This window comes from Pieris rapae, chromosome 9, assembly GCF_905147795.1.
Source record: "Pieris rapae chromosome 9, ilPieRapa1.1, whole genome shotgun sequence".
Lineage (NCBI taxonomy): Eukaryota > Metazoa > Arthropoda > Insecta > Lepidoptera > Pieridae > Pieris > Pieris rapae.
The window spans coordinates 4267069-4293802 of record NC_059517.1 but is presented as its reverse complement, the minus strand read 5'-3'; the positions used below and the strand labels follow the sequence as shown (position 1 = coordinate 4293802).

Genomic DNA, 26734 nt, shown 5'->3' with positions numbered 1-26734 from the left:
GGTCTGTTTAAACAGGCTTTTCTGAACTTACTATACGCTTTACAACTATCGAAATTGTTTAAGTTAAATGCACGAAGACCAAAAAATATACGACACTTGGAAGTATAGAACGCACAGCTACTTTAATTGAAGTAGATTTCTCGAATGTGTCTATAGCATAATACCAAATTTAATATTCCGTTCCATTCATAAATCATACTCGAGATAGTCCCATCCGACCCAATAACCAGTGTATCTGTCCCACGGGTTAGTATAATTTATAGTATTAGGCGAAAGAAATCCTTACTAAAAACAGTTCTTTAACTTACCATATAAAATGTAGCACTGGGGTGTTCCAAGTTTTTACCATAAATGGCAAGGATTCGTTGAACGTGAAACGGCGCCCAGCACAGGAAAAAAGACAACGCCACAGCCACTGAAATAAAACTTCACAATTGTTTAAAACATCAAAATACATTCGATGTAATCATGTGAAATGATTTTTCTAGCCTACACTCGAACAAATTGGAATATCCATTTTGAACTAGTTTTAATTAAAATATTGAATTTTCATATTTTCTAAACTTATTAGGATATTTCGATACAAAAATGTGGATACAATATTTACAATCGCTTTTTCTTTCATAGTTTCGAGGCGAAACAATCAAATTTTGGTTCAATTTCGAGGTCATGGTACGAATTTTCATACAAATTGAATGAACGAAATCTGATTATCGCTATGGATACCTGAAAACACAAAGGGGCTGATTTTTTCGACGTCATGGTATGAATATGCGATGCACCTCAGTTGTAGGTTGTCAATAGGCTTGCAATACAAGCTCATAGTAGTCCTGGGGGACTACTATGAGCTCGTATTGACGTAAATATTATCGCTAGGTTCACTCATATCAAATTCAAATTAATAGAATACGATAATTATTTTTGAAATGTTTCAACGTGTAAAAGAATTTGAATCTACATATTTATTTCAGAACTATACCAGACAAACATCGTATCCATCTTTTATGAAATTGTGTTTTTATAAATCAATTGATATCAAATAGTTTACACGTGCCGATATTCAATTTTCATTCAAACGCGATCTTCAATTGTTTGGTTTGTACTCTGATGCTAGAGAACTAGGATATGATAGTAATTGTGATCACGGAGACAGATTTGGTCAAACAGACACGCCTTTGAAAGGCAGTAGGTACGACATTTGTTGCTAGATTATATGAAGCTGAATTTGTATTGAATAAAACTTCCGCATTTAACAAATTCAGCTTATTGACGCTAAAATATCAGCGACTCGGCGCTAAGCTTTCAATAATTGATTATTTTTCTTAAAAAAAATACGGATAAATCGTGATCTCTACAGACAGTTGTCCAAATTTCATTTATCTTCCTAATACTCGTATATATATAATATAATATATAATAGCCTTTTATCGGACATAACATTATTATTATTTAATATTATAATATATGCTAAAGATATAAGAAGAATAATACTCGTATATATACTAAAGATATTACAGCTAACATTTTGGCGTAGTTCACATATTGTCTGTCATTTACATGAAATTAAGATGAGCGAGCTGGATTAGCTAAAACATAAACTCTACGGAAAATTAAAATTTGCGCCATATCAATACTACAGTAAAAAAACACAAACACACATTACTTTTCTATTATCAAAAAATATCTATAAAATGTATGGATAAGGAGAGGTTGAGAGAGTCTTTCTGCTTCACTGGATAGAAACTCACTAAAGAATTTTAATGTTTTCCTACAACTTCCCAAGAACGTAATTCGATTTAAAAATTTCTCCTTCACTGATCTAGAAAGTCTTTCGATTTAAAACATTGCCATTTTCTATTTTCATAGACTTTATAAATTAGAAAAATACTTAAAAAGCCTACTTTAACGTTCACGAAACATTTGAAGTGATAAACGAACCTTAAAGTCTTTAAAAAACAATCGGCAGTGTCTCTATTCCTCGTATAAGGAATATTACTAGCGACATGTAACTTGTTGTATGGAATCATAATTAAAAAGGTTAAAATAGTAGGCAGGAAGTAAGCCATATATAAATATGGCTTATATATATTAAACTTGCTCCAGAGCCTGCCACTAAATTAAAGACATAGATGTAAATACAGAGGAAGTCGTTACATACTATTATGTAACTTAAAACTATTACATTTCTAAACGCCGCAAGCTTGTTATCGTAGCCATATCAAATAGCCCGCTTGTGTAGTGCATAGCCATATATCTTCACTTCTGTCGGTTACAGTTTATCTTTATAGACCAGACTGAATTTGAGTAGTCCACTCTCCGAATTTCTATATAGTTTTTCCTAAATTTCACTGTCATAATGCGATACACATGTATAGTTTAATTAAAACGGTGAAATTTGACTATTTTTTTTATCAAACCAAGGCATACCTAAGCCGCGATAATTCCCGTGCAGTATTTTTTCAGTTTGTCACGAACAGACAAACTCAATTCTAAAAAGGCCGGTGACGCACTCGCGAGCCCTCTGGCATTGAGAGTGTCCATGGGCGGCGGTATCTTAACATCAGGTGAGCCTCCTGCCCGTTTCTATTTAAAAAAAATACTCGGTGGGAAACCTAAAGAAACTTTACCTCTTTAATAGATTAAATCAGACGATTCATTTTTGTTACAGATGATTTTTATCGCAGTTTCATATCGTCCAAGTTATATTACGAAATATAAATTTTCCTCGCTGGTAAAGGAAGCAATCGAACAATTAATGATGTTTACTCTAACAACAGCTGTTCATATTGCATGTTACCCAAGTCTAACGTTAGGTTGTTATGACCAAGCTGTCATATTGAAATTATAACCCGTGTTATTTATAACGTTCGATTTTATTTACTAATAAACCTGACTTAGCTGAACTGGTGTGACACGTCAGAAACAGTTTACAGAAAAAATTACGGACAGTTCAAACAAAATAAACTAATGACTTCTATTGGTCCGAGATCCCACTGCAGGATTGGTGCGTTCATCGAGTTTTTGTTTAAAACCAAATTTTTATGTTTATTTATAATTAGGAGAATATATATTTACTAGGTTGCCTATCAAAATTTGGCTGCCAATATTTTTAATTAAATTATTTTGAATTGATTTTTGGTAAAAGATTACGTTCATTTTATTTTTAAATAAAATAACGTCTACATCACGGTAATTAATATGAAGATTCTAAAAAATCACGGTTGCCGTTGCGCACATGGCCGCACCTCTTTGCAGCCAAGTGTAAACAGGTATGATTTCGATATATTTATACGTTTATAACGGATATCTATTAATTATAAATATATATATATATATATATTTATCAAAACTAACACTGAAATACAATATGTTTATTAATAACTTTACCCTGAAATTTTTGATAGTATCCCAATAATTTTTACGTATATTGTAGCTATGTAAAGCTTTCTTTGTGATATTTTCGTCGAAGGATTTATACGTTATCGTTCGAGGTGATCGTGAAGATATAAATATTTACGGAAATATTTTTTTCTTTTATTTCAGAAATGTTCAACCTTTCATACCAAATTTAGTCATAACATAAATTAAACTCCACGAGACCTGGTTGAGTTTATATGTATTATATGAAGTGATAAACGAACCTTAAAGTCTTTAAAAAGCTATCGGCAGTGTCTCTATTACTCGTATAAGGAATATTACTAGCGACATGTAACTTGTTGTATGGAATCATAACTAAAAAGGTTAAAATAGTAGGTATATTATATTTATTATAATTAAACTGCTCTCGCTGGTGTAGTTTCTATTTCTGGTAGCTTATTTCATGGTTTTGGAAACTAAATAAATATGCATCTTTTAAGCATAAGAGACTTGTACTCATTAAAGTCATAATTAAAATAACCTTAAAATTGTGCAAATTCACATTTTAATATAAGCATGAAAATACCATATACGAACTGTTTATCTTTCATACAATATTTTTCGGTCAACAAATATTCATCAAAATCAAATCTCGGTATCTTCTTTAATTTATACCATATAAAAACGTTGAAGCTTTGTTATAATGACAAATTAGCGTACTAAACAGCAACGAGTTCTATTAATAAATTAATGTTCAAGTTCGGGTATTCATTCTCTCAAGAATAATCAACGAAATTAAATTAATCGACCATAATGAAGAAGTGGATTTGAGTTGCTTTATACAATGAATAATTCGTGAAACTTATTGCATGCGAAGTTGACAAGAGGATATAATAATTTGTAGTCAGAAGAAAGAAATGCATTAGGTATGAGGTGTCTATAGTTAAACATTATATCACCTTGTTATAAAGCACTTATGAAACGAATAAATGATGTTTACTTAGTCTAGTCTAATGAACCATAGAAAGAATAATTTATTTAATCTCGTATTAATATTAAATAAATAATTCAGTGGCGCTACAACCTCTTTAGGTCTTGGCCTCGGATTTCTGAATCTATTTCATGATCATTTTTAAATCTAATAGGCAAGTAGGTGATCAGCCTCCAGTGCCTGACACACGCCGTCGTCTTTTTGGGTCTAAGACATGTCGGTTTCCTCACGATGTTTTCCTTCACCGTTCGAGCAAATGTTAATTGCGCACATAGAAAGAAACTCCATTGGTGCACAGCCGGGGATCGAACCTACGACCTCAGGTATGAGAGTCGCACGCTGAAGCCACTAGGCCAACACTGCTCCTTAATTAGTAATATTAGATTATGTCTATTAAAGTGACTATCTTGTCTTACCTTTAGAGATACATGTCTCATGTTCTTACGAATACATCTGTGGCTATTACAAACCTTTTGTAAGCCTATAATAACCCACGTAATGTTTCTTTATCTCCGTTTTTGTTCGTGGAAATACTTTGATAGAAAGAAACAACCGAATTTCAAATATGTTTACAAACCAATCACAAAATGGTCTAAGAATTCTTTAGTAAATATCTTATGTGTTGGTTAAAGTTCAAAGTCTCGCTCAACTATTTCTACGTAATACCGATACGGAGCGAATTCCACACGGTTAGATCAGTGATGGCCTAGTGGTTTCAACGTTGGGTTCTCATGCCTGGGGTCGTTCCCCGGCTGTGCATCAATTGAATTTCTCTCTATGTGCCCATTGAACACTCGCTCTTACGGTAAAGGAAAACATAGTAAGGAAACCGGCTGTCGTAGGCCTTAAAATTCTTTGGTGTCTCAAGTTTAATTACCTACTTGCCTCTTAGAAAATATAACGGAACAGATACAGAAGTCTGACGCTCAGACTTATAAGGTTCTAGCGACATTGGTATATTCTAGTACATGTGTAAAAATTATACATTTATTGCTGTACGTCTTATCCAAAAAATATCCACGTTCTCACATCAAACACATGATTCTGAATTATTCATTAAAATTAATACATTTGAGTATATAATCATTAAAAATGTTATTTATGTATGCAATACTCGTGTGAATCAAACAGTTACTATCATATATTATAGTATCATTATTTCTTCATTTACTTCAAATCTACTTAACACGCTCATATAATTAACCTGTCCTGGTTCATCGCTCTGGATTAGCTAAAGAAGTTTGGTGTAATTTATTCAAATTTCATTGAGACAGATAAGAAATGGTATTTACCTTAACGTATGGCATGTAATCATATGTTAATTTTATTTAACAACGCCCTCAATATCTTAATAGTATTTTGAGAAAGTTACTAAAAAATATTAACTAATGTAAATGAATTCATTCATACTCGAATTATTAAAAACTGCGTTACAAAATTGAAATAAATTACAATTTAATAATAATATGATTTTTTTACTTAGCTTTACTAATGTTTTAGTATCTTAGACACTAAGCTATGTAACTCACATTTTGCTATGCCCGTAATGTTTGCTTTTTCGAAATGAAAACTGGGCTTCGCTATTTCCATGCAATTTATCCAATTTTTCACTTCATAATAACCTTCCTCAGAGATATCATAAATAATAAATAAAATACTTGAATCCGACTAGCTGTCTTCGGGTTTTACACTTTGCAACATATTTTGGGATTCATTTTTATTTAGATATAAGTAATAAGCGTTCTTCATAACAAAATATGGCTGTTACAAAATTTATCTAATGCTAGTCACGTCACTAGCGAACCCCTGATGTGTTGTATTACAGCTCTTCTGTTGTATGTAGTGTATTTTTAATAATAATATAATAAATATTTTATAAGAATGGTAGTCTCAATGTTAAGTTTATTTAAAGAAAATATTGTGTAAGACCTTAAGTATACATGAGTATATGAGAATGTGAATGGGTGTGTGTGTGTGAGATATGTTATAACCGTGTCTGCGCTGTGAGCAGTGAGCAGTTTAGTTTTTTGGCAAATCGATTGGCATAATTTGAATGTATTTTCTCATTTTATATGCTTAATTAGTCTATCTCACATGAATAAGTATTTCGATTTATGAAGATAATGCGGTTCATAGCCAAAAACGTTTCATTATAGACAGACATATTAAAATATGAAAACATAATATATATATATGTTTCGTATCATATGTTTGTCGTTCTCCTGATTTATAAATTTTGTGTTGTACTCAGATAAGGTTTTCGCTGTCATGTCATGTTTGGTTTTGTTTAGCTTTGTATCTTATTTTTTATCACTAAAACTTTGTGTGGATTAATGTTGAATTTTTCTACTTTTTATTATTAAGAGATGTATCTGTTTTCTTTCCTCAATAAATAAATAAATATACATGCGAACATATTTTATTTGCTCCATAGTACGTAGTTCATAAGAACGACACGTAACGACTCTTTACTTTTTTTCATTATATGTAGTATATATTTTAACATCATAATTATCACATCAGCCTTATAGCCTAAGACTTTTTATTTTTGCCAATTTAAACCTTTTAATTGAATAAATCAAGCGTTAGATCACTGTGGCATAAACGCATTAAGTAAATGTCAAAAAATCTCCCTTACCTAACATTCTAATAACTCTTCGCTGAGATGCTCCATTTCTGTAACGCGAAGAACCATTCCTCTCATGACTCTCGACTGATGTTTTCTTAACTGGATGTAAAACACTCGAGGTATTCAACTTAACAGCAATCAAAGCGTACAACACAGTTATCAATGACATTGGAGCTACAAAGAACACAAAACTAGATATAACAAACACTTCATGAACACCGTGTCCTTTCACAGTACAAACACTTATATCGCGTCCATTCTCGTTAAAAGTCACTATTCCAAACTGTATCGCTTGTGGAACAGCTGTGCAGACTGCAAACACCCATATAACGAAAATATAGCGTACAGCCCTCGATGACTTTGACATAGTATGTGACATAAACGGCCTACATATTGCAATGTATCGTTCCACCGTAAACGCTGTTATTGTAAGCACTGTTGCATTGGCAGAGGTCTCAGATATAAGGCCCATTGATAAGCAAAGTGGCTCACCAAGAGGATAAGTGTTGGGATCCCACAGGCGATATAACTCTATAGGAAGTCCACAGATTAATAGGAGAAGATCGGATAAGGCGAGGCTAAATAAGTAGAAGTTTGTAGCTGTGTGCATGGAACGATTTCTTGCGATGACCACGCAAGTACTGATATTTCCTAGTATACCAGCCACAAAGATGATCGAGTAGATGACAGTCAGCGGTACTATTATATTCCAGGATTCCTGGTTCGAATCCACAACATCATATGAGGTCACGTTCGTGCCGTTCCAAATACTATCTTCTAATTCCATCTTTGATGTTACCCCATGACTTTTCCTGTAACAAAAATAGCTTATTTACTAAAAATATTCGTAATATTATAAATATTAACTCCACTACTACTACTGCACATGTATAATTCTTTCAAATAAGTATAATGATCCGTCTCGACTGAGATAGATGAAAACATTAAGTATATTTTTCCAAGTCCGGGATTAAAGTCAATTAATGATGTTATACAAACTAATTGTATGTACAACCTACGGTGTGTATAATACTGAAGTTGGCACAGGCTTCCTTTTTCTTTAATAATGTTGGATATTTTAAAACCGTAATGGTCTCTTAGAACGACGGCAAAATACTCCGAATTTTCCGCCTTGTTTAATTTACTTTTGTCTCAAAATAAACAAGGAAAATTACTTTCACAATGTTTCGTTCAAAAAGAATTACATAATATGTTATTGGATATATTTTATTGTGACACTGTGTAGTAAAAGTTAATGTATACCAATTAAATTTCTCAAAACTACTTTAATTTATCAATTACGCAAGTACATATTTTCATAAACATACAATGTTTTTTTTTCTACTATTCTTGAGACCTTACTCTGCATAGATACTATCAGGCAATACAGCTAAACCAAAATAATAATTACTCATCCAAAGTTTAATTATTTAAGCAACTTAACTTGATACACGTAAACATTAATGCGGCGAACTAGTATTAAAAGTTTTGTTGTTGTATAATTAAGACTTCGTAACTATAAAATATTATTATTATATTACTTTAGATTGATTGTACATAGAAAGACTGTACACTGAATCGTTTAGCTTGTAAACTAATCAGCATTAAAGGCTTTTTATTTTTATTGTAAATATTAAATGATATGACATGTTCAAGAACACCCGTGTATGTTTATAAACAAGTGGAATGAAAATAGACAAGGACATGTGCATAACTTAGACGTTGAAAATAGTTTAGATTATACTACTACGTTGTATTTGGTGGTATGTAAATAATTTAAATAGATATTTATGTAAATACGCGTGTTTAATATCGTTTCTGAATCTCACCCTGAGTTAGGCACTTACGGTGGTTTTTGTAAGTATGTATTCCTAGCTGAATACTCCGGACTGAACTGAGTTCTACATACTCTGGCTTTTAGTTCTTAATGGGTGAAAGCCGTTTTCAATACGAAGCCAGCCCAGTTTAAGATAGTTTAGCAAAGAAATCATTGCCAGATGGTTTCACAAAGAGGAAAATAGTAAAAACTATGGGATATCGGTGCAGCATGGTGCAGTAATCTTCGACCAACGACGAAAATCGACGAACATGAGAATACAATTTTTTGATTTAGAATTAAAATCATAAACTTTTAAGATGAAATTAAGCTATTCAGTCACAGTCTGCTGAACATAAACTATACGTTTATATCGCTTATTATCAGCGTTATAGTATTTTAGTATATATAATTAAATATGATTTTAACATTGAGAATCCAAAGTTCAAAAAACTTGAATTTGAGGTCATTTATAATTTGAATATTTTTTACTGTGGTAAACTTTTAATTAATTAGATTTTAGAGACTTTTTTATTAATATTCAATATATTTCTAAAGTTATGCAATATTAGATGATTTACTAATCACCGTATATGAACAAATATTAAAGTCTTTAAAAAACTTTTTGCAGACAGATATTTGATACAACAGAGGTTATTTCACCAGCACATTCAATCAACCCTTTCCAAGTGGGCTTCCCATACCGTTGCCAACGGGCAGACACGACCGGACCAGTACCACTGTTTCTCAGAAAAAACCGGTGTGAAGAAAAAACCGGTCTCGTTTAGTGAGAGATGTCCCGGAGATCATCCCCACCTCTCAGGAAAACTATGAAGGTTTATCGGTCCCATAGTGGAAGTGAGGTAAAAAATGGAGAGGGTTTTGACCGCTGAAATACGAACGATTTTAACGTCCACCGTGCAGGTTCTGCTTTTCTGCTAAACGACTAGTTCTGTTCTAAAACCACCCATCGGGGGAATATCCTTTCACTACTTTGTTTGCATAGATTTGTTTACATAGGTCTTGACGCAAATGGTCCCTGTGATTACGCGAATACCAGAAGTTATCGAATACAGATATTCTGACCTTTTCCCCAATTAGGAATTGTTAAATAATATGCCTTTTATTTAAATTTCAATATTATACACGAGTATCCTATTACCCGGGATTTTAATTATCTGTTCAATATTGGATACAAAATTCATCATTTTCACCGGAAAAATTGGACATTAAAATCACTTTTATTCAATGAATGTGCTGTCTCGCTAGATATAAATTTAATTTAAATGGACAGCTGCAACTTTTCACATACACGTCAATTTTGTCATTTCGAATTCTGAATCTGTTTGCTTGTATTGGGAAAACAAAGTTATAGTACGATGAATTCTATCGAGCACTTATCCTTTATCGGTTTTACTTTTCAACTATCCGTTAGTAGTCGTAGGTAGTAATCTACTACTTCTTTAGTAACAAATATTGAAGCCTTTTAAGAAATAGGGAATCTTACTGTCTTAAAGAGAATAAATTGCTTTATTGTGATTCGTCAAAAGAAAAACACCATTAGACCAAAAGACCAATAACAATCGGACTAAACACGTATTTTTTTGTATTTCGTTTTACAGTCTATGTTAATAATAAAGGGCTCTCAAGCTAAAATTAAAGAAACGTGAGTGATCAACTCGCTCACAATGTATATATTGAATATTTATCTCTTTTAATAATTAACATATAAAATCGTTTCAAGAGTAAGCATGCAGAACGAAAGACAAAGTCGTCGTACGTTTGATTATACTGAGGTATTACGTCGAATGTCTTCACGTATGGATTAAAGATGTACATGTGTACCCAAGAAGTAAATAAATCATTGTGATGTGTGAGTGTTGTCAAAAAAAAGCATTATTTACCGTAATGCATCATTATAAAACAAAACTGGCCTTTGTTTGCATGATTTAAAAATAAATACACTATAATCGTCACTCAAAGACCTTAATTAAACACAATCAATTATTAAAGCAAGCAGACATTTGTCTCTCAATATTAATTTTACACTTCAAACCTATTCATAATCGCATGAACAATATGGGCATTGGTTTGTTTATTTTTTATTTAAACATTACGTATCAATTCAATAAGCATTGTGATAATTAAACGCGTTACATTCGAGATCTTCACTATGGATACTTCTCCGCGGGGGTAAGTTCCCGCCCTTTTAGGAATTGGTACACTTATCTAAAAAGAACATGAATCGAATTACTTTTCGGGCCTGGTCCCACATAGCATAAAGGGTGCTCGATAAACTTCCAAAAACGTCAATTGTATAACGACCAAGGGGTGGATCTCTTGAAATATTAAAAAAATATGTAAATATTTCTTATTATGAAACGTATAATTTTCGTCACAAAAAATGTGAGACAAATTCGATGTCTGACAGGACAGCGCGGAGTTTTGTTGTTAAAAATGCTATACGACTTAATTTACGTTTCACATTAATGATCGGTAAAAAAGCTTAGATTTTTTTATAATTTTAATTTTATGCAGTTATTAATAAACCTAAAACATATTTTTATAACGCCCGTGCTCAACTGGATATTTCTTTGTTACTTGTACCTTGAATCAACACATCGTTAAGTCACAAGTCGTAATATAATATTGAATGTGTAGCGATAAGTATGATTTCATAAAAAAACAGATTAATTTTGATGTATGCTGAGTTTCGATTGTGTACCTGAGGATGAAACTCAAAAATCGATGCAGAATGACAGATTCCGTAATATTAATGAATCATAAAATACCAGTAACGAATATATATATATCAATAATTCATTGAATTATCGTTAAACGTTTAGTGACAATATTCATTTATGAACTATAAAAATAAGATTTACGACATACAGACAATAACATCATGCAAGTTTGTTCCAATTTTTATGAGAAAGCGCGACAATAGGGCATTGACGATTTATGACAGTTATTTATAGTGTCAATTGTGATTCTGAAGCCTAAAGGAGTAGCTAATATTTCAATAGACAATTTATATATACTTATATAAATAGACGCGATTTCTTCTATAAAATCCTATTCTATACAGTTTGTGTTTTCTGTTACAAAAAAACACTTTAGGGTAAACTACAACAATAATAACATATTTATTTAATTTGATCCAAGATCGCAAAACAGTTTTTGTTTTTTCATTTGGAACACAAAATTAAGACAAACACATGTCAAAATTAACATAAAAACAAAAATATAAAAAACCGGTGTCGTCCCTAAAACATGTGGACACAACCAGCGAAATCGGGTAAATACAATAAACAGTGATAATACAAAAACAACCATTACATTAAAAAAACTGTTATAATAATATAATTTTATTTATTTACGTTTATATTTAAATAAAATTGCCAATTATATTATTGACAATATTTTCTCTTTATATGAATTCGAGCGATATACTTATTTAGTAACAAGTTAGTATTATTATATAAAAGACGATTTTACCTAAGACTTAAGTTTTTTTATGAATAAGATAAGTATTTTTTTCATTGGTGTGTGAATATTGTAAAAGGTCCAGTGATTTTGCATTTCGCTTCAAATTATTAATATGGATTATTATAAAAAAATTACATAATTTATAAAATTAAAATAACTTTAATTTGACATACGTAGCTTAAGATATCTCGGTTTTCACATATATCATAAAATGAATCTTATTTAATTACAATATTAATCATCTGTTAAAAAACGTTTATTTGAATGTAATGACTGAAAAATTACCAGTAAATGAGATAACACTGAGGTGATACATAAGTCTAATGTACAGATTTTATTTAGTTTATCATACAAACTGAATTCCTAAAAACATTTCATAAAATTATTGTAATTAAATTTAATTCTCTAGACCAAAAATGATGTATTATCTTTTTCGATTACAATGTTTAATTATATCCTTTTCTGCTTCACAATTCTCTATTATTTTAACTCATTAAAAATTTAGATCCTGGTTGCTGACATAAGAATTTACGCAAAATTATCTAAAGCATCTTGTATACAATGCAATATTTCCTTTCATGTATGGAACTAGTAATTGTGAATGTTCGATATAACATTTATCAAACATTCGTATTATAAAGCGTGTACTAACACTACCATGCCACTGTTACCATTTAAAAAATCACAATACAAAAACCATATCGTTGCCATGGTAACCACGCGACCACCCTTCCTAGCAGGATCGAATTAAGTTGGTTATAAACCTCTTTTTCTGTTTTTAATAATTATGAGAATGAAGCAAAAAAATATTAAAAGTCAATAAAAACTTAAGATTTAACCATCATGACTATATCAATTGTCGGCGAAGATACAACAAAAATGCTACCTTTGTATCATGTATTGAAAAAAGAATAGAACTGGTTTATCAGAAAGCCACAGATCTTTACCTGAATTTAAGCAAAGCAGTATGAGTCTCCAGTATCAACGAGCAATAAAACAAATTTAGAATCTATGTTTGGAATAAAGGAAATGTAATCTATGTCGACTCGAGACAGTTACAAGGATGGCTCTTCTTACAATTATGAAACAGTTATTTATTATTATTATTTAAGGAATGTCTCATTGTTTAAGCGTTCCGGCATGTAATGTAATGCATGGGCAAAACACAAAAATTGTCTGCCTGTGTTAATTAATGTGGTATATGATTATTAAAAAAACAAAAATGTGTTTGTCTCATGAATCATTGGAGAGTTCAATCCTACTTCAGCAATTACGTATTTAAAGGTTCAAGGTACGATTTTTGGCTAAGCATCTCGCCTATTTACGTCATATTATTACGAGCTAGGGGATCGGATATAAAACGCCGTAGATATCTTCAAGGGTTTATTTTTAAATAAATCAACGACAATAAAAAAATGCACAACTTATGCGCAGAAATTAATCTCTTGGAATCACACTCAAAACTGAATTGAATGGTCGCGTTTCGGCTCGAATATTTATGCCTGGAACGATGTTCGAGAACTTTCTAGGCAGGATTTGTACTAAGTACTATTCTAGTACGTTTGTCCTTTTAATCACTTAGGCAAATTTCTCCGTCCTTGTCGTTCGGCTTTCTAAAATGGTAAGTCTGGCTTCGAGAAGGTTCCGATCTTCTAATTACGTCCTTGTCTCATACCTTACTTGTTACATAAAGGTCACTCCGGAATATTCCTTCATAAAAAGGGTATAATCAGTCTTGAAAACACCGGAAAAAGGGTTCCCTAAAAACTTAACCACTCGACTACACTTACTCTTCAACAGTCAGAAAATTATTTCAGCCTCCTGAAAACGAGAGTAACCTTATACAAATTTCAATTCTATAAAATGTGATAAAGCCTCTTTAAACGGCCATAAATCACATCAGATCACATCATCAATCTTTGAAACATTATTTTTAATTAAACATGCGTAGATATGTTCCCCTCATTGGTAAGTAAGTAGTAAATATTGGCACGATTTCTGTAAGATTATGCAAAAAATATTAAACAAATTATAGTCGAGTTTCACCGTTTCCATTAATCATTAAAGCCCAAGGTTATTATAAATAATGGTCCAGATCCTACAATTCTGACTTGTTTAATCGAATAAAGCTTGCTCGTAGCCATACTTAAATCTCTGAAATTATTTTTATAATATTTTATGATTGGACTTTTTTTATAGAAAAAAAACGCGATCGAAGCTGTAGTACGAAAATAAAAGATATAAGTGCTTTACATCTTGTAAGGCTCATTTTAAACACTTCACTCTCTTGATTCTCTACGATTTTATCTATTCATAAGATTTTAAAATCTAATTTAAGAATAAAAGCTGAATAACTGAAAGTTGTCTGAAGACAGATGGGACTTTTAAAAGAACAATGAAGAAAAAAATATAAGATATAAATATTGTAAGCATTTATTTATTTTTTATAAATAACATTTTCTTAAACAGGTCGAACACAGACAATGTATCCTTCTTTGATGGCTGGTTAAAAAATGGACTAAAAAAATAAGGTGTGGCTGTGTCGTGGAACCGGCCTTGTGTTGTAAGTGAATACGTTGTTTAACGGATTCTAATAGAATTTGACAAATAATAATTTAATCTTAAACGAATATGATAGCTTCTCCGAGTCAAAGGAGGAGTAAATAGGTAGAAGAGTCATTAGACTCAACAAACCCATTATTCACATCATATTCAAATCGCGTATGGCATTTTTCTTTTAAATTGCCATTTTATATATTTTAGCCTGTATATACGTGCATTATTTGTGATAGAATTTCAAGCAATTGTTCAATGTTATTTCAAGCTTAATGACATTGAAACACAAAAACCTGTAATTCGATATTATTATCTATGAAATATATTACTTGATATATATCTTTAAGAATGAGCCGATCTTTCCATTAGTATATAATGATTTACTTTACCAAAGATATATATTATACGAAATTTATTTCTATAAATTTAAAAATGAGAAATATGCTATAGACCGTATTATCATAATGCTGTAAGAAAATGATAATTTAAACATTAATCATACATTTATTCAAACAGCAAAAAGTTAAGCGAAATAAAATTCATTAACATTTAAATGAAAAGATACCACGTTGATAATAATAATGTACGAGCGAAAAAACTGCCATTATTATACTTATAGTAATTGCCAATTACCAACTACATTAAAACTTTAATTTCGGGGATTAAACGATTTTCGGTAGTTTTCAGCACATTGTGTTTCGTCATTTTCTCACCGACATTTATTCGGTAGTTCGATTTTCAGCGAAACAACATCTGTTAAAGGTAAAGTAATATGATTTGTACTATTAAGAATTTGCTAAATAGAGGCTTACAGTCGTGCTTAGAGAACCCTGCTTTGAAATGTCATGAAGGAAACGCATTTTGAGAATATGAATTAAAAAAATTATATGAATACCTATAGAAAAATATTATTATTTTCCGAAATATAGAAATTTTCCTGCATTGACATGTTGAGAGGAATGTTTTCCTGCTTCTGAACTTATTTTTTTCCTCTTTCTATTTGTGATAAATAATAAGGGGAAACGATGCTCTAAGCAACCTATAGCAGATATATATAAAAGTTAATAACGAAACCTTTCATTCATAAAAACTAAATTGGTCTGTTTTTACCACATTGAGAAACAATTGTGTGGTTAGAAATGTATAATTATATTGACATCCTAGTACTGAGGCCTGCAGAGGGCTTGCAGTCAGAAGACAAAGGGTTGTATCATAGAAGTACATGAAGAATATATATTCTATTAAAACGGAGAGACACTGGGCTGGCATGGCATGGTTTTTATAGTCAATAAAAATAAAAATATCTTATTGAGTATAGCGCGTAACACAATTGAAATTCGTAGCCCATCCCCTATCTATTATACAAGTGGATAGGAAATGTCGAAAAACAAATATGATGGCATAAGCTGGAGAAGGCCCAAGATGGGATTCAAACCCTATACTTAGAACCCAACCAAATACTTAACTTTATTAATGTAATCATTTTAAATTATATTTAAAAAATATTTTTTGTGTTGTGTTGTCAATGTTTTAGGTGGTAAATAAAGGCTAAATAATAATAACTAATACTGAACAACGAATAACCGCATATCCGAAAATATTACTAAGAAGACCTAAGGCAAAAAAATTACTTTGTCAAACTAGTCGAAATCGCTATTCTTTTTAAGAACCAGACAGAAATATTTAAATTGCCTCACGTAAGAAAGCTTAAGTTTATTGGTCCAATGTTAATTCTGTAATGGGTTTAGAAGTAAAGTCCACTCCATTTAACAGAACTTCATAATCCAAACTCAAAGAGGGTATAACGATCAAGGATTTAACATAAAAACATTTTCGTTAGTTAAACAAGTGTTTCATATCATTAGGGTTCCTCCTGGTCGAGGCTTTTCCAATAGGTCTTCAATCCAGCACAAATATTTTGTCAACATACTTTATTCGTGTATTTAAACACAGAAGAAGACAATAATCCAAAGTATGGTACGTTTGCTGGAAAGTACGTGAATCGGTACAGATTTACTTTAATATTTTAATAAAAAAAATTATTACTTTAATAAAACCAAGAGAATAATAATATATACATTTGTGATACTATTAAAATTTTTTAACTATGATTTTGAGTTCTTCACGTTCTATTTAAGAACTGTGATACAAATATTGACTGGCACACTAGTAAAAATTCAAAATAGGATCATAAATATATTTTGGCAGATCACCAATAGATCAATTTACACTTCACAGAACCATAGACATTCTGCTTTTTATGACACTCTGAATTAGTTCTTATTTTAGGGTACTGAGTGTGAACAACAAACGAAATAGCATATTATGATTTGGTTTATTTTATTTGCTACAAAGAGAATCTTTGTTCATTATATTCTAGTAAACTTAAAGTACTGTTTTTGATCACATTGTAAATTGACTGTAAAACTTTACAAATTATGTCTGTACCTATATTCTGTATCAATATCAGTATGACGAGGCCTTCGGGCTGACAAGTCATTGGTTACAATAGTAGATAATCCTTCATTTAGGTTAAAGAAACAGCAGACCTTTCACAACTAATTTTAAATTTTAATTTAAAATAATTAGTTAAATATTGTAGATATTTTAATTTGACTTAAAATAATATAATATTTGTAATAAACACAATTATTACCTACTCCTGTTTGAGTATGCTTACAGTATTTGGAATCCTTTTTCATGAAGGATATTAATATGCTTGAAAGGGTTTAAAGAAAAGGCACGAAAATGGTCAGAACACTTAAGAACAAACCTTATAAGGAGCGTCTGAAAGCACTTGATCTTACTGGTTAAGGAAGTTAGCGTAATCCCATTGAAACCTATAAAATCCTTACTGGCCACTATGGCGGTCCAGGAATTGTGAGGCTCTTTATTTTAGGGGCAGTTCTTTAAAACAATAAGAGCTTTCTCCCAGACCTAATAGACTGACTGGAATAGGCTTCCGGAAAGTGTAATTCAAGTATCATCTTTTAAACATCGGCATAATTTCTCCAAATCCGCGCGTAGGCACTCATCAACTGCTGATGTATTAATTTAAATTATTAATTAGCTGTTTGACATAATATACTATAGGACTAAAATACATTTTACATATGCAACTAATGTCTGTTTGAGTTTATTTAATTTCAAAGAGTTTGATAATCAGTTGTAAACTTTTTTAAAAGCTAAATAAATCGATAATAAAAATACGATTACAATGTGGATTCAGTCACTATATTTATCAGGAATTCATCACCAATATCTATTTAACGATTTAATAGAACTAACAGTCATATTATTAAATGTAGAATAGTTCAGCCCAAATGAAGAAATGTATCTTGCTCAATATATTTTAACTACTAATACATATATTGAATAGTCATAATTACATATATGTATTTATGAGATGTAAAAACTTATATATCAATAAAAAATTTAGATATGTTGATATTTTTTTCCAAATAAGTTCATGCTTTTATTATTAAATAGTCTTAATTTTCTTTAATTTTTGATATTTCTACAAATATATCAAGGTTAGCTTAGGAATATTTGGACTTTGTACGATTGGAATGTTATATAGACAAAAGATTTAATTCTGAATATAAAATGCATTGCATCACATAAAATATTCATGTCGTAAAAAATAAAACAGAATTTTACGCGGAAGATAACAATGTGAAAGTATTCAGGGCCTTAACAAGGAAATATATTGGCAAATTATTAAGTTTGGTGTCTTTCGGTGTTCATTCAACTACAAAACGATACAATATGATAACTCATGGTATTATTCATTCCAATGAGAGTATTTCTAGTCTATATGCCATTCATTTGTAACAGCAAGTCGCAGATATTTGTTGCCATAAATAGACTGACGTTGATGGTAATAATCATATGACTAGTAAAGTCTATTTCACAATTTTTACTTGAAAATATTTAATACCAAATCATGGTCAGCCAAAGACATTTAAAGTAAGGTTATTTAAACAAATCCATTAATGAAGTTTTACCAGTACTCACGTCAACCAATGACAATTATTGTTGCACAAATCGAATGGCCGTGTCAGCTAGTCACTGAAGACCGAAATAATACAACGAAAACTAAATACAATATTTCCAATTGGTACGAGGCTTTTCAGACCCTATTCCCTTAGAACGCAGAAACTGTCAAAAGGGAGTTAAATTTCGAGAATTGTAATAATTGTTATTTAATATTCTTTGTTTCTGCGTTCGTAACGCGTAATAGTGCGTGGTATTTGCACAGTAATGAGAGAAAAATAAAACATTCTATTGTGTAAGTGTAAGTTTCAGCCACCTACTATGATTAGCAATGTGTCGAGTTACGAAAAGACGTGGGCAAATACAAAGTTGACGCTCGGATTGAATAAGAATATCGCTTGGAGCCTATTTTTTTATAGTATGTATTTAGTCAATTCAACTTTATGTAAAATAGGACAAAAAATTAAAAAAATACGTAAAGTACATAAGAAAAACATAATATGTCATTATCCTACATTATATATCAATTAATATAATCAAACACAGTTTTGTTTATTTTTAGAATGAGAATTTTGACACTTATCTATCAAAAAGCATAACCAAATATATATAAACATAACAAATAACCAAATATAAAATAAAAGATTGACTATTAACAATCGTAAGTACTTTAACTGAAAGCTGTTAATTATAACATACAATAACACAAAACTTAATTACATATTTCTTTAAAGGTATCGTATTTATTGCTGTAGTTTTAATTGATACATGTTAACATATTTATAATGAGACAAACTAGTTTTGATCTCCTGTTATGCTTTTATTTTTACCGAATATAAATAAATTGTTTACATAATAAGATCATGTGAAAGTAGTTCTATTAAAAATAAAGCAATATTCTTTTTTAAACTCGCAAAATCTTTTGTTTATTCTGTGATTATATTTCCGTATCTTGAATTACAAATGCGTCTTTTGTTTAATTATCACAAATGTTAAAGTTGAATTTAAAATAACACTTTTGTGTTGTTCAGGGAACAATGACTTTGTTTATAACACATCAAGTTCATGGCACTTTGTACATCTAGTCAAAACTAATACTTATTTGAAATTTGCACCATATTAATTTGTATAACATAAGCAACTGTGCTATGTACTGTTGCTACTGTTTTGTACCCTATATATGACTCTCAATGTGACGAGTGGTTATGTTACTGCCGGCTTGATAATTGCGTTAGTCTGTTTTCAAATGGTTCATTTGGCCAACAGTAAGATTAAGTTAAACATTTTCTTCTTTTTTATACTCCAGCGTAGATAGGCAGGTTCAAGTAAAAGATCTATTAAAATTGTAACCGCCTCCGTGATTGCCAAGTCATATCGAAATACAAAAAACTAGCTTGGCCGAAAATCAAATACGCATTGTAATCATTCTTTCGAGAGAATAAGCATGTAACCTTTAAATTTATAAATATAAAAATATAATACATTTAAATTTACATTGATATTAAATGCTCAGGTAAAATCACCCACTTTTTAAAGTACAGGGATTTTTAAGGCTACGTACTAGCTAGCATGTACCTTTTTTTCCTAGTATCTATCTTTATAATTCAATTTAATAAAAATTAGTGTACGGTACTACGGTGTCATAGCATTATTATTCCGTAAGAGAAACAAGTTAAAAGTCAGATTATGAATAATTTAAAGTCTCGCCTTAATTTATTAATGCAACTATAATTAATTTTCAGACAAAATACTTTAATTAAATTACTTTGCTTTGTTTAATAGCATTCAAGTCAATGAAGGGTTATGATTTAATTGTTAATTAATACGCTGATAACAGTGTATTAATTAACAATTACGCAATAAAACATCTATATAGAACTAAATAAAATGCAAATAAACGCTGAATCAATTAATTAAAGTTAATTAAAATAACCTTATTTCGGGGTACTGGTTGTGATTACTTTTCATGAGCTGCCTTGATGTTTCCTTTCCCTAAATGTTGTACGAGGAGACCTTAACAAAACCTTATAATTTATATTCTTTTAATTTTATATCAATGACACTTAAACACCAACGGCCTTAACAACTGCAACTATTAATTAAATAATGTTTTTGTTGTTTATTTACAAAGAGACATTTCACATAAGAGTGAAAAAGACAAAATTAACTTACAATTGCCATTTGAAGTGGAGAAAGATCGTTAAGGCCTTATTATAATGTACCTGCTGTTGGTGATATCATAGTTACGGTGTTAATTCATGTTACCATGGTAACACATATTTATTTCATAACTAGCTGACCCGGCAGACTTCGTACTGCCTCATCGATAAATAAAAGACCTAATCTTTTGTATAAAATGATTTTAAAACAAACAAAATAATTATTAATGAAAAAGCATTTATTGAATAAAGCATGAAGTTTTATTATTATTTTCGATACATCATGTTGCTTACTTAGAAATCAGAGTTTTCCTGAAATACTGGCTATTTATAAGGTTTAAATTTGGTATTCACAGACACACACTGTGAAAATACAGTCTGTTAATTAATTTAAAGCTTTCTCATAAACTATATTTTTTGTTTTGTTTTGTGGTGCGTAAATAAACAAAGAAGACGGTTTTCCGACGCGCGAACACGCGACGTATAATTGTCCATGCGCGAAACAGGGAAACTCCAAGTTGATTCCACAAACTTCTAAAGACTGTCCTTGCGATTTATTTATGGTCATCGCAAAGGCCAGACGTACTGGAAATTGTAAGCGTTTAAAATCGAATGGTAAGTCCGTTGGAATCATCGGTATCCGCGGGATCAAGACATCCTCTCCTTTGTATTTTCCTTTTATGATTGTCGCCTCAATGACGTTATTCATCAGTCTTTTCACAGCCAGTCTTGTTCCATTGCATAGTCGAGGTTGATTAATGTTACGCAGCATGATGACAACTGATCCTACTTTTAACTGCAAATTGTGAGGTGGTAATCCAGGCAATTCCAGTGAATTTAAAAACTCAGTGGGATAGTTGATTACGTCATCCTGGTTCATTACGGTGTCGACTGATTTGAAGGAAACCATAATTTAATTTGTCTTTATTATTATTGATTTATCTTTCGATTTCTATATAGTCTTATTAAAAAAATAATCGGACAGAGTAACAACTTAAGTTAGCTAAAATAAAAAAATAATCGGACAGAGTAACAACTGAAGTTAGCTAAAATTGTGTTTATTTATGTACTATGTATTTTGAGACTATGCAATTTTGTCGCGTTCGCGATTCACTTTCACTTTTGTTGAGTTTCAGAACGCGATATTAGGTCCTCCAACGCGCACGCGAATTTGAACTTTATGCAGCGGCAATAAATTACAAATTGACTCTCCATTTTATTTAGAAAACGTTTGTATGGGAAATAGAAAAATGCTGTTTTGAGGATTTTCCCGGCAATTATTCGAATTTTTCTCACCTTTTAAACCTTCCCTAGACCTCCACGAATAATTCAAGACCAAGATAAGATAAATCCGTTCAGCCGTTCTCGAGTTTTAGCGAGACTAACGAACAGCAATTGATTTTTATATATATAGATCCACGTTTTATAGTAACGCCGATACTTCGCGCGGCTTCATGGCATTATTGCCATAAATATAACTTAGGGATAGGAATTTTATTATCATTAATGTATTATATGAATACGTCAGCTTTAAAATAAAATTATGTGCGTTTAAGATGGAATATTTTAGATATGTATGAAATACGCAGTAGTTGTATTCCTTTTAAGGATACCTAAGTCAAAACCAAATCCTATGCTGTTGGGATATTAGGGATATTAAAGTTAATCAGTCAAACTCTTTCGATAATATAATACGAGTTTAATATTTACTCTAAGACCTTTTTTGAAAAACACAGCCCTTGCAAACACAAATCAATATTTCGTTATTGCCAATTCTATCCGGAAAGGTAGAGAGCAAATTTATTGTACAAATACAAAACTCTATTACCTTTTTATTAGAACACCTTTATCATACTATTTTTTTTAATATTTTTGTTTATAAATGTAAACTGTTACACATGTGATTTTATACTCTGTTTTTAATGATACTATATGTTCGTAATAGAATCATTTTTATTTTCAGAAAATTTAATGAGGGTCATGAGGGTGATCCCAAAAATATTTTAACTCGGCTGATCCGCGCATTGTTAATGAGTCGTTGTTGAGCTTTAGTTGGGTAAAGTTAGATGCAATTTTATATACTGTTTTTGTGCATTTCTTGCCAATAGTTACGTCCTCCATTAAGACTTATAGTGAGTGCTTTTGTTCCAAAACTAACAATTTCTCCACATCCTTACGGCTGACGTCATTTTGTGCCTTTCGTTCTAATACGGAGCACTACATTGAGGTATGTACTCAGGACTAAGTATAAGATTATGCATCGATGGCCACCGAACCGTTCTTTGTGATACACTATATATAGTATCAATATAAACACTACTACTTATTTCTTTAATTCATTTCGAAACGATATTCCAGAAACAATTTTTAAAAGCGTTCCAATTCTTAAAACGAAGCACTCACGAGCCTTAGCCAAGTGAATTAAGCCTCATGTTCCTTCAAAAGAACGAGTTTCTGTAAAGCGTTCGTCTTGATTGAAGTAAATCTCCCCTAACCCATAGACAATATTATGTAAGATATCTGCCAAAGTGTAGTGCCGTAACTAAAGGTTAATTACGCCATTCATACAATTATTAAACTAAATAGCCCAACAGAGGCTACTTTCAGGCCTACGGGCTACGACAATAACCATCATGTCTACAATCCGTAGCTTCCGTAGACCGAATGAAAATATTTAATTCCATTGAATAGGAAACAATTCGTTTATCCTGAAGACCCAGGCTTGATACCAAGCGAAACAACTGTTTTGCATTGTAAAAGTAAATTAATTAATTATTTATTATTGTATTTTTTGTTAAGTAAAAAAGAGAACAAAAAAATTTGTTTATTATGGTTTTGTTTGAAATATAAACAAAACCATAATAAATAAATATAATAAATATAACGTATGCGAATTAGTATATGACTTAAAACATAAACAATGAATGTATAACTTTTTATGACTTATGGAAATTAAATCAGTGCTTCTTATAAAAGATAAAAAAACTTACAAAAGATTACTTCGTAATTAGTAGTACTACATCAGGTACAAAACAAAATCCACTATTTGAAAAATAAAATTAACACAGTTTTAATTTTTATTGTTAATAAATTAAAATTGGAAATTCGGATTTAGTTAAACAATTTCGCTATTGTTTACATTATTATTCGGTCTGCGAATAATTTGTTACAATACATAGGAAATCTTTAAAATTGTATCATATAGTTATTAAATTATAACGTACCTAAAGTTTTGTGTAATAACGTAATTTATATGTATGAATTCATTACATTGAATTAATAGCAACGAAAAATACAACGCGGTGATTATATATTGAAGGTTAAATATTAATCGAAAAAATCAAAATAAAGATAAAAAATTTCACACACTAATGTTAAAATAATACATACAACTATAATATTATATATTATTGTTGAACGGCTACTTTAAAAAAAAATATTGTGACTTTTTGAGACCCAAAAAAATCATAAATAGAACAAACAAACCTCTATGTACTAGTAAAGTTCCAAATTCAGTTTGATTATAAACACAAGCACGTAATAATAATATATATTTCGTAATAAACTCTATGGTTTAAGAACGCGCTGCGCTACTGTAAGCTGGCACGCGACGCACACAACTGAAGTGGTCTATGGTTGCCTAACGTGAGAATTTGAGAAAAGGCGGAACATTCGTAAAGGTCATTATCGAAAACAACGCTTAATGCTTAAACTGTTATTCATGAAATTTAACAACTGAGATAAATTTATTTAAAGAGATAAATATTACGCGTTAATTAACGATACAAAAATCTACTTTCACACGATCCTTATAAGTAAAATTAGCTATAATAATGTTATTAATGCTTTATCAGCGTAAATTTTTAAAGGACATATCTTGGGATCTATCAATTTTACATCGCGTAGAAAACATATTGACACTTGTTCTATTTCTTTATGGTTTAATTTATATTAAATATTGATACCTTAAAATTTAGACATAAGTCTTTGTTGATAACAACTTTGAAAAAAATAATAAATGATCTGAGTTAATCGCATTTCGTCTTTTAACCGGTGATTCAAATAGCCTACATTAAATACTATATTTTATCTGCCCCGATGATTGAAGTGTGCTCTCGCTTTGAAAATGGATCAAAATATAATTTCATACCAAGTCCCTCTTTTTAAAACTTGCGTTTATCCAACCGACCGATCTTTATTGCTCAGGCAATGCCATCGATACCCTCGTAGACTTTTAGCTCGATCTAGAACACGTAAACCAAACTCACAACTGTGTACCCTGGGTTTTTCAAGGCACTTTTATTTATACATTTCCGCAGTTTACATACTATTTTTGACAATAAGAATAAAACAAACATAAATGAGAATAACGAAAAAAAAACGTTTATTTGAAAATTTGCGCAGATCATATTTGTGGAAATATCAAAGTACATTCCGTTAAAGCATCAAATGATAATAAGTTGCCTTTATTTTTAATCAAAGTAGAATTCTTGCTCAATATGCACAAAGTAGAAAAGTTTAAATTGGTATAGAGGTAAACATAAGTTTTATCATAGAAAGGTAACAAAGACGCAAGTTTGCATCGAATGCACTGCAGATGGAGAGCTTTACTGTAAGACTTTTAGCTCTATTGTTACAAAATAATATAAACACTTTACGAGAGTACGCCTTCGGGAAGTACTTGATGAGTGCACCGAACCGATTGGACTTTTTAAAAATTAGCCAATAATTCCTTAAATAGATCCTTATCGGCCTCACTATAAAACTATGACTATCGATGTGAATAGAAATAATTGTAACAAAAACAGTGCTCTGAACATTTTTTTTCGAAAATTTTTAGGGGATCGTCCTGCCTGAATTTTTCGTTTGAAATTGTTTTATTATCTTTACTGTAATAAATTTTAATATTCATTTTCGTATAATCTTTTAATGTATTACGTAAATTAGTATCGACTGGGAATAATCATCTATAAGAATGTAGGTATTAGAATTTATGTTAATAAAAGGAGCAACTGGTCTGTGTAATTATGTCTCTTTGATTAATTGCAGAGCGACTACCTTCACCGAATGGGGACAGAAGGTATAATACCAATTGATACTGCACGGGCTACCTACTTCAAATACGATTTTAGTAAAGCGGAAACCGACACTCAATTAGACACAATAATTGACTGAAATGTAACACAGTGGCAACCATTATGATGTCATCAAGCTGTGAAATACAATTTCGATAGATCATTCGATTTAGTAGTAGTGTAAAAATATGGAATCGAAATTGGCATAGAAGATACAAAGTATAATATCTTTACGAGCTCAACTTCAGTCTAAATTATCTTTTCGAACACATTCTATGCTCTCGTCTCTAAAATGTGATCCCAATATGGTTTCAGGATTTTTTTATGATAAGTGTTTTTTTTATTGAATATAAATATTTTCCTATATTTTTGGCATAATGTTATATTTTATTCCTTCGCTGAACATTTTGTGATTACAGATTTATATGAAATTTAATACATAATGCAGGATATGATTAATTTTAATAATATACAGTAATTGTTCAAATGTTGTGAGAGATTTGGCTCAAATGTTGTTAAGTAGGTATTTGACTATGGCAAGTGTCGAGATAATGAGTCATCCGCCATACTGTCCTGACCTAGCGCCCTGCGACTTTTATTTATTCCCTAAAGATAAAATTCGAGGTATTCCCTTTACCAGACCTGAAGATGCGGTGAAAGCATACG

At 30.8% G+C, this 26734-nt stretch overlaps 1 protein-coding gene across 2 annotated transcripts in view; it reads right to left on the bottom strand.

Annotated features, from left to right (window-relative positions):
- LOC110998746 (pyrokinin-1 receptor-like) overlaps window positions 1-24599 on the bottom strand; it is a 35263-nt gene extending 10664 nt beyond the window's left edge. For both annotated transcript variants that reach the window (XM_022267517.2, XM_022267518.2), the window contains exons 1-3: window positions 24480-24599; window positions 6987-7789; window positions 309-415 (exon numbers count right to left, since the gene is read on the bottom strand). In XM_022267517.2, the coding sequence (XP_022123209.1) occupies window positions 309-415; window positions 6987-7764 (885 nt within the window). In that variant the 5' untranslated portion in view covers window positions 7765-7789; window positions 24480-24599. The remainder of the gene's footprint in view (window positions 1-308; window positions 416-6986; window positions 7790-24479) is intronic.
- Between the last annotated feature and the right edge of the window lie 2135 nt (window positions 24600-26734).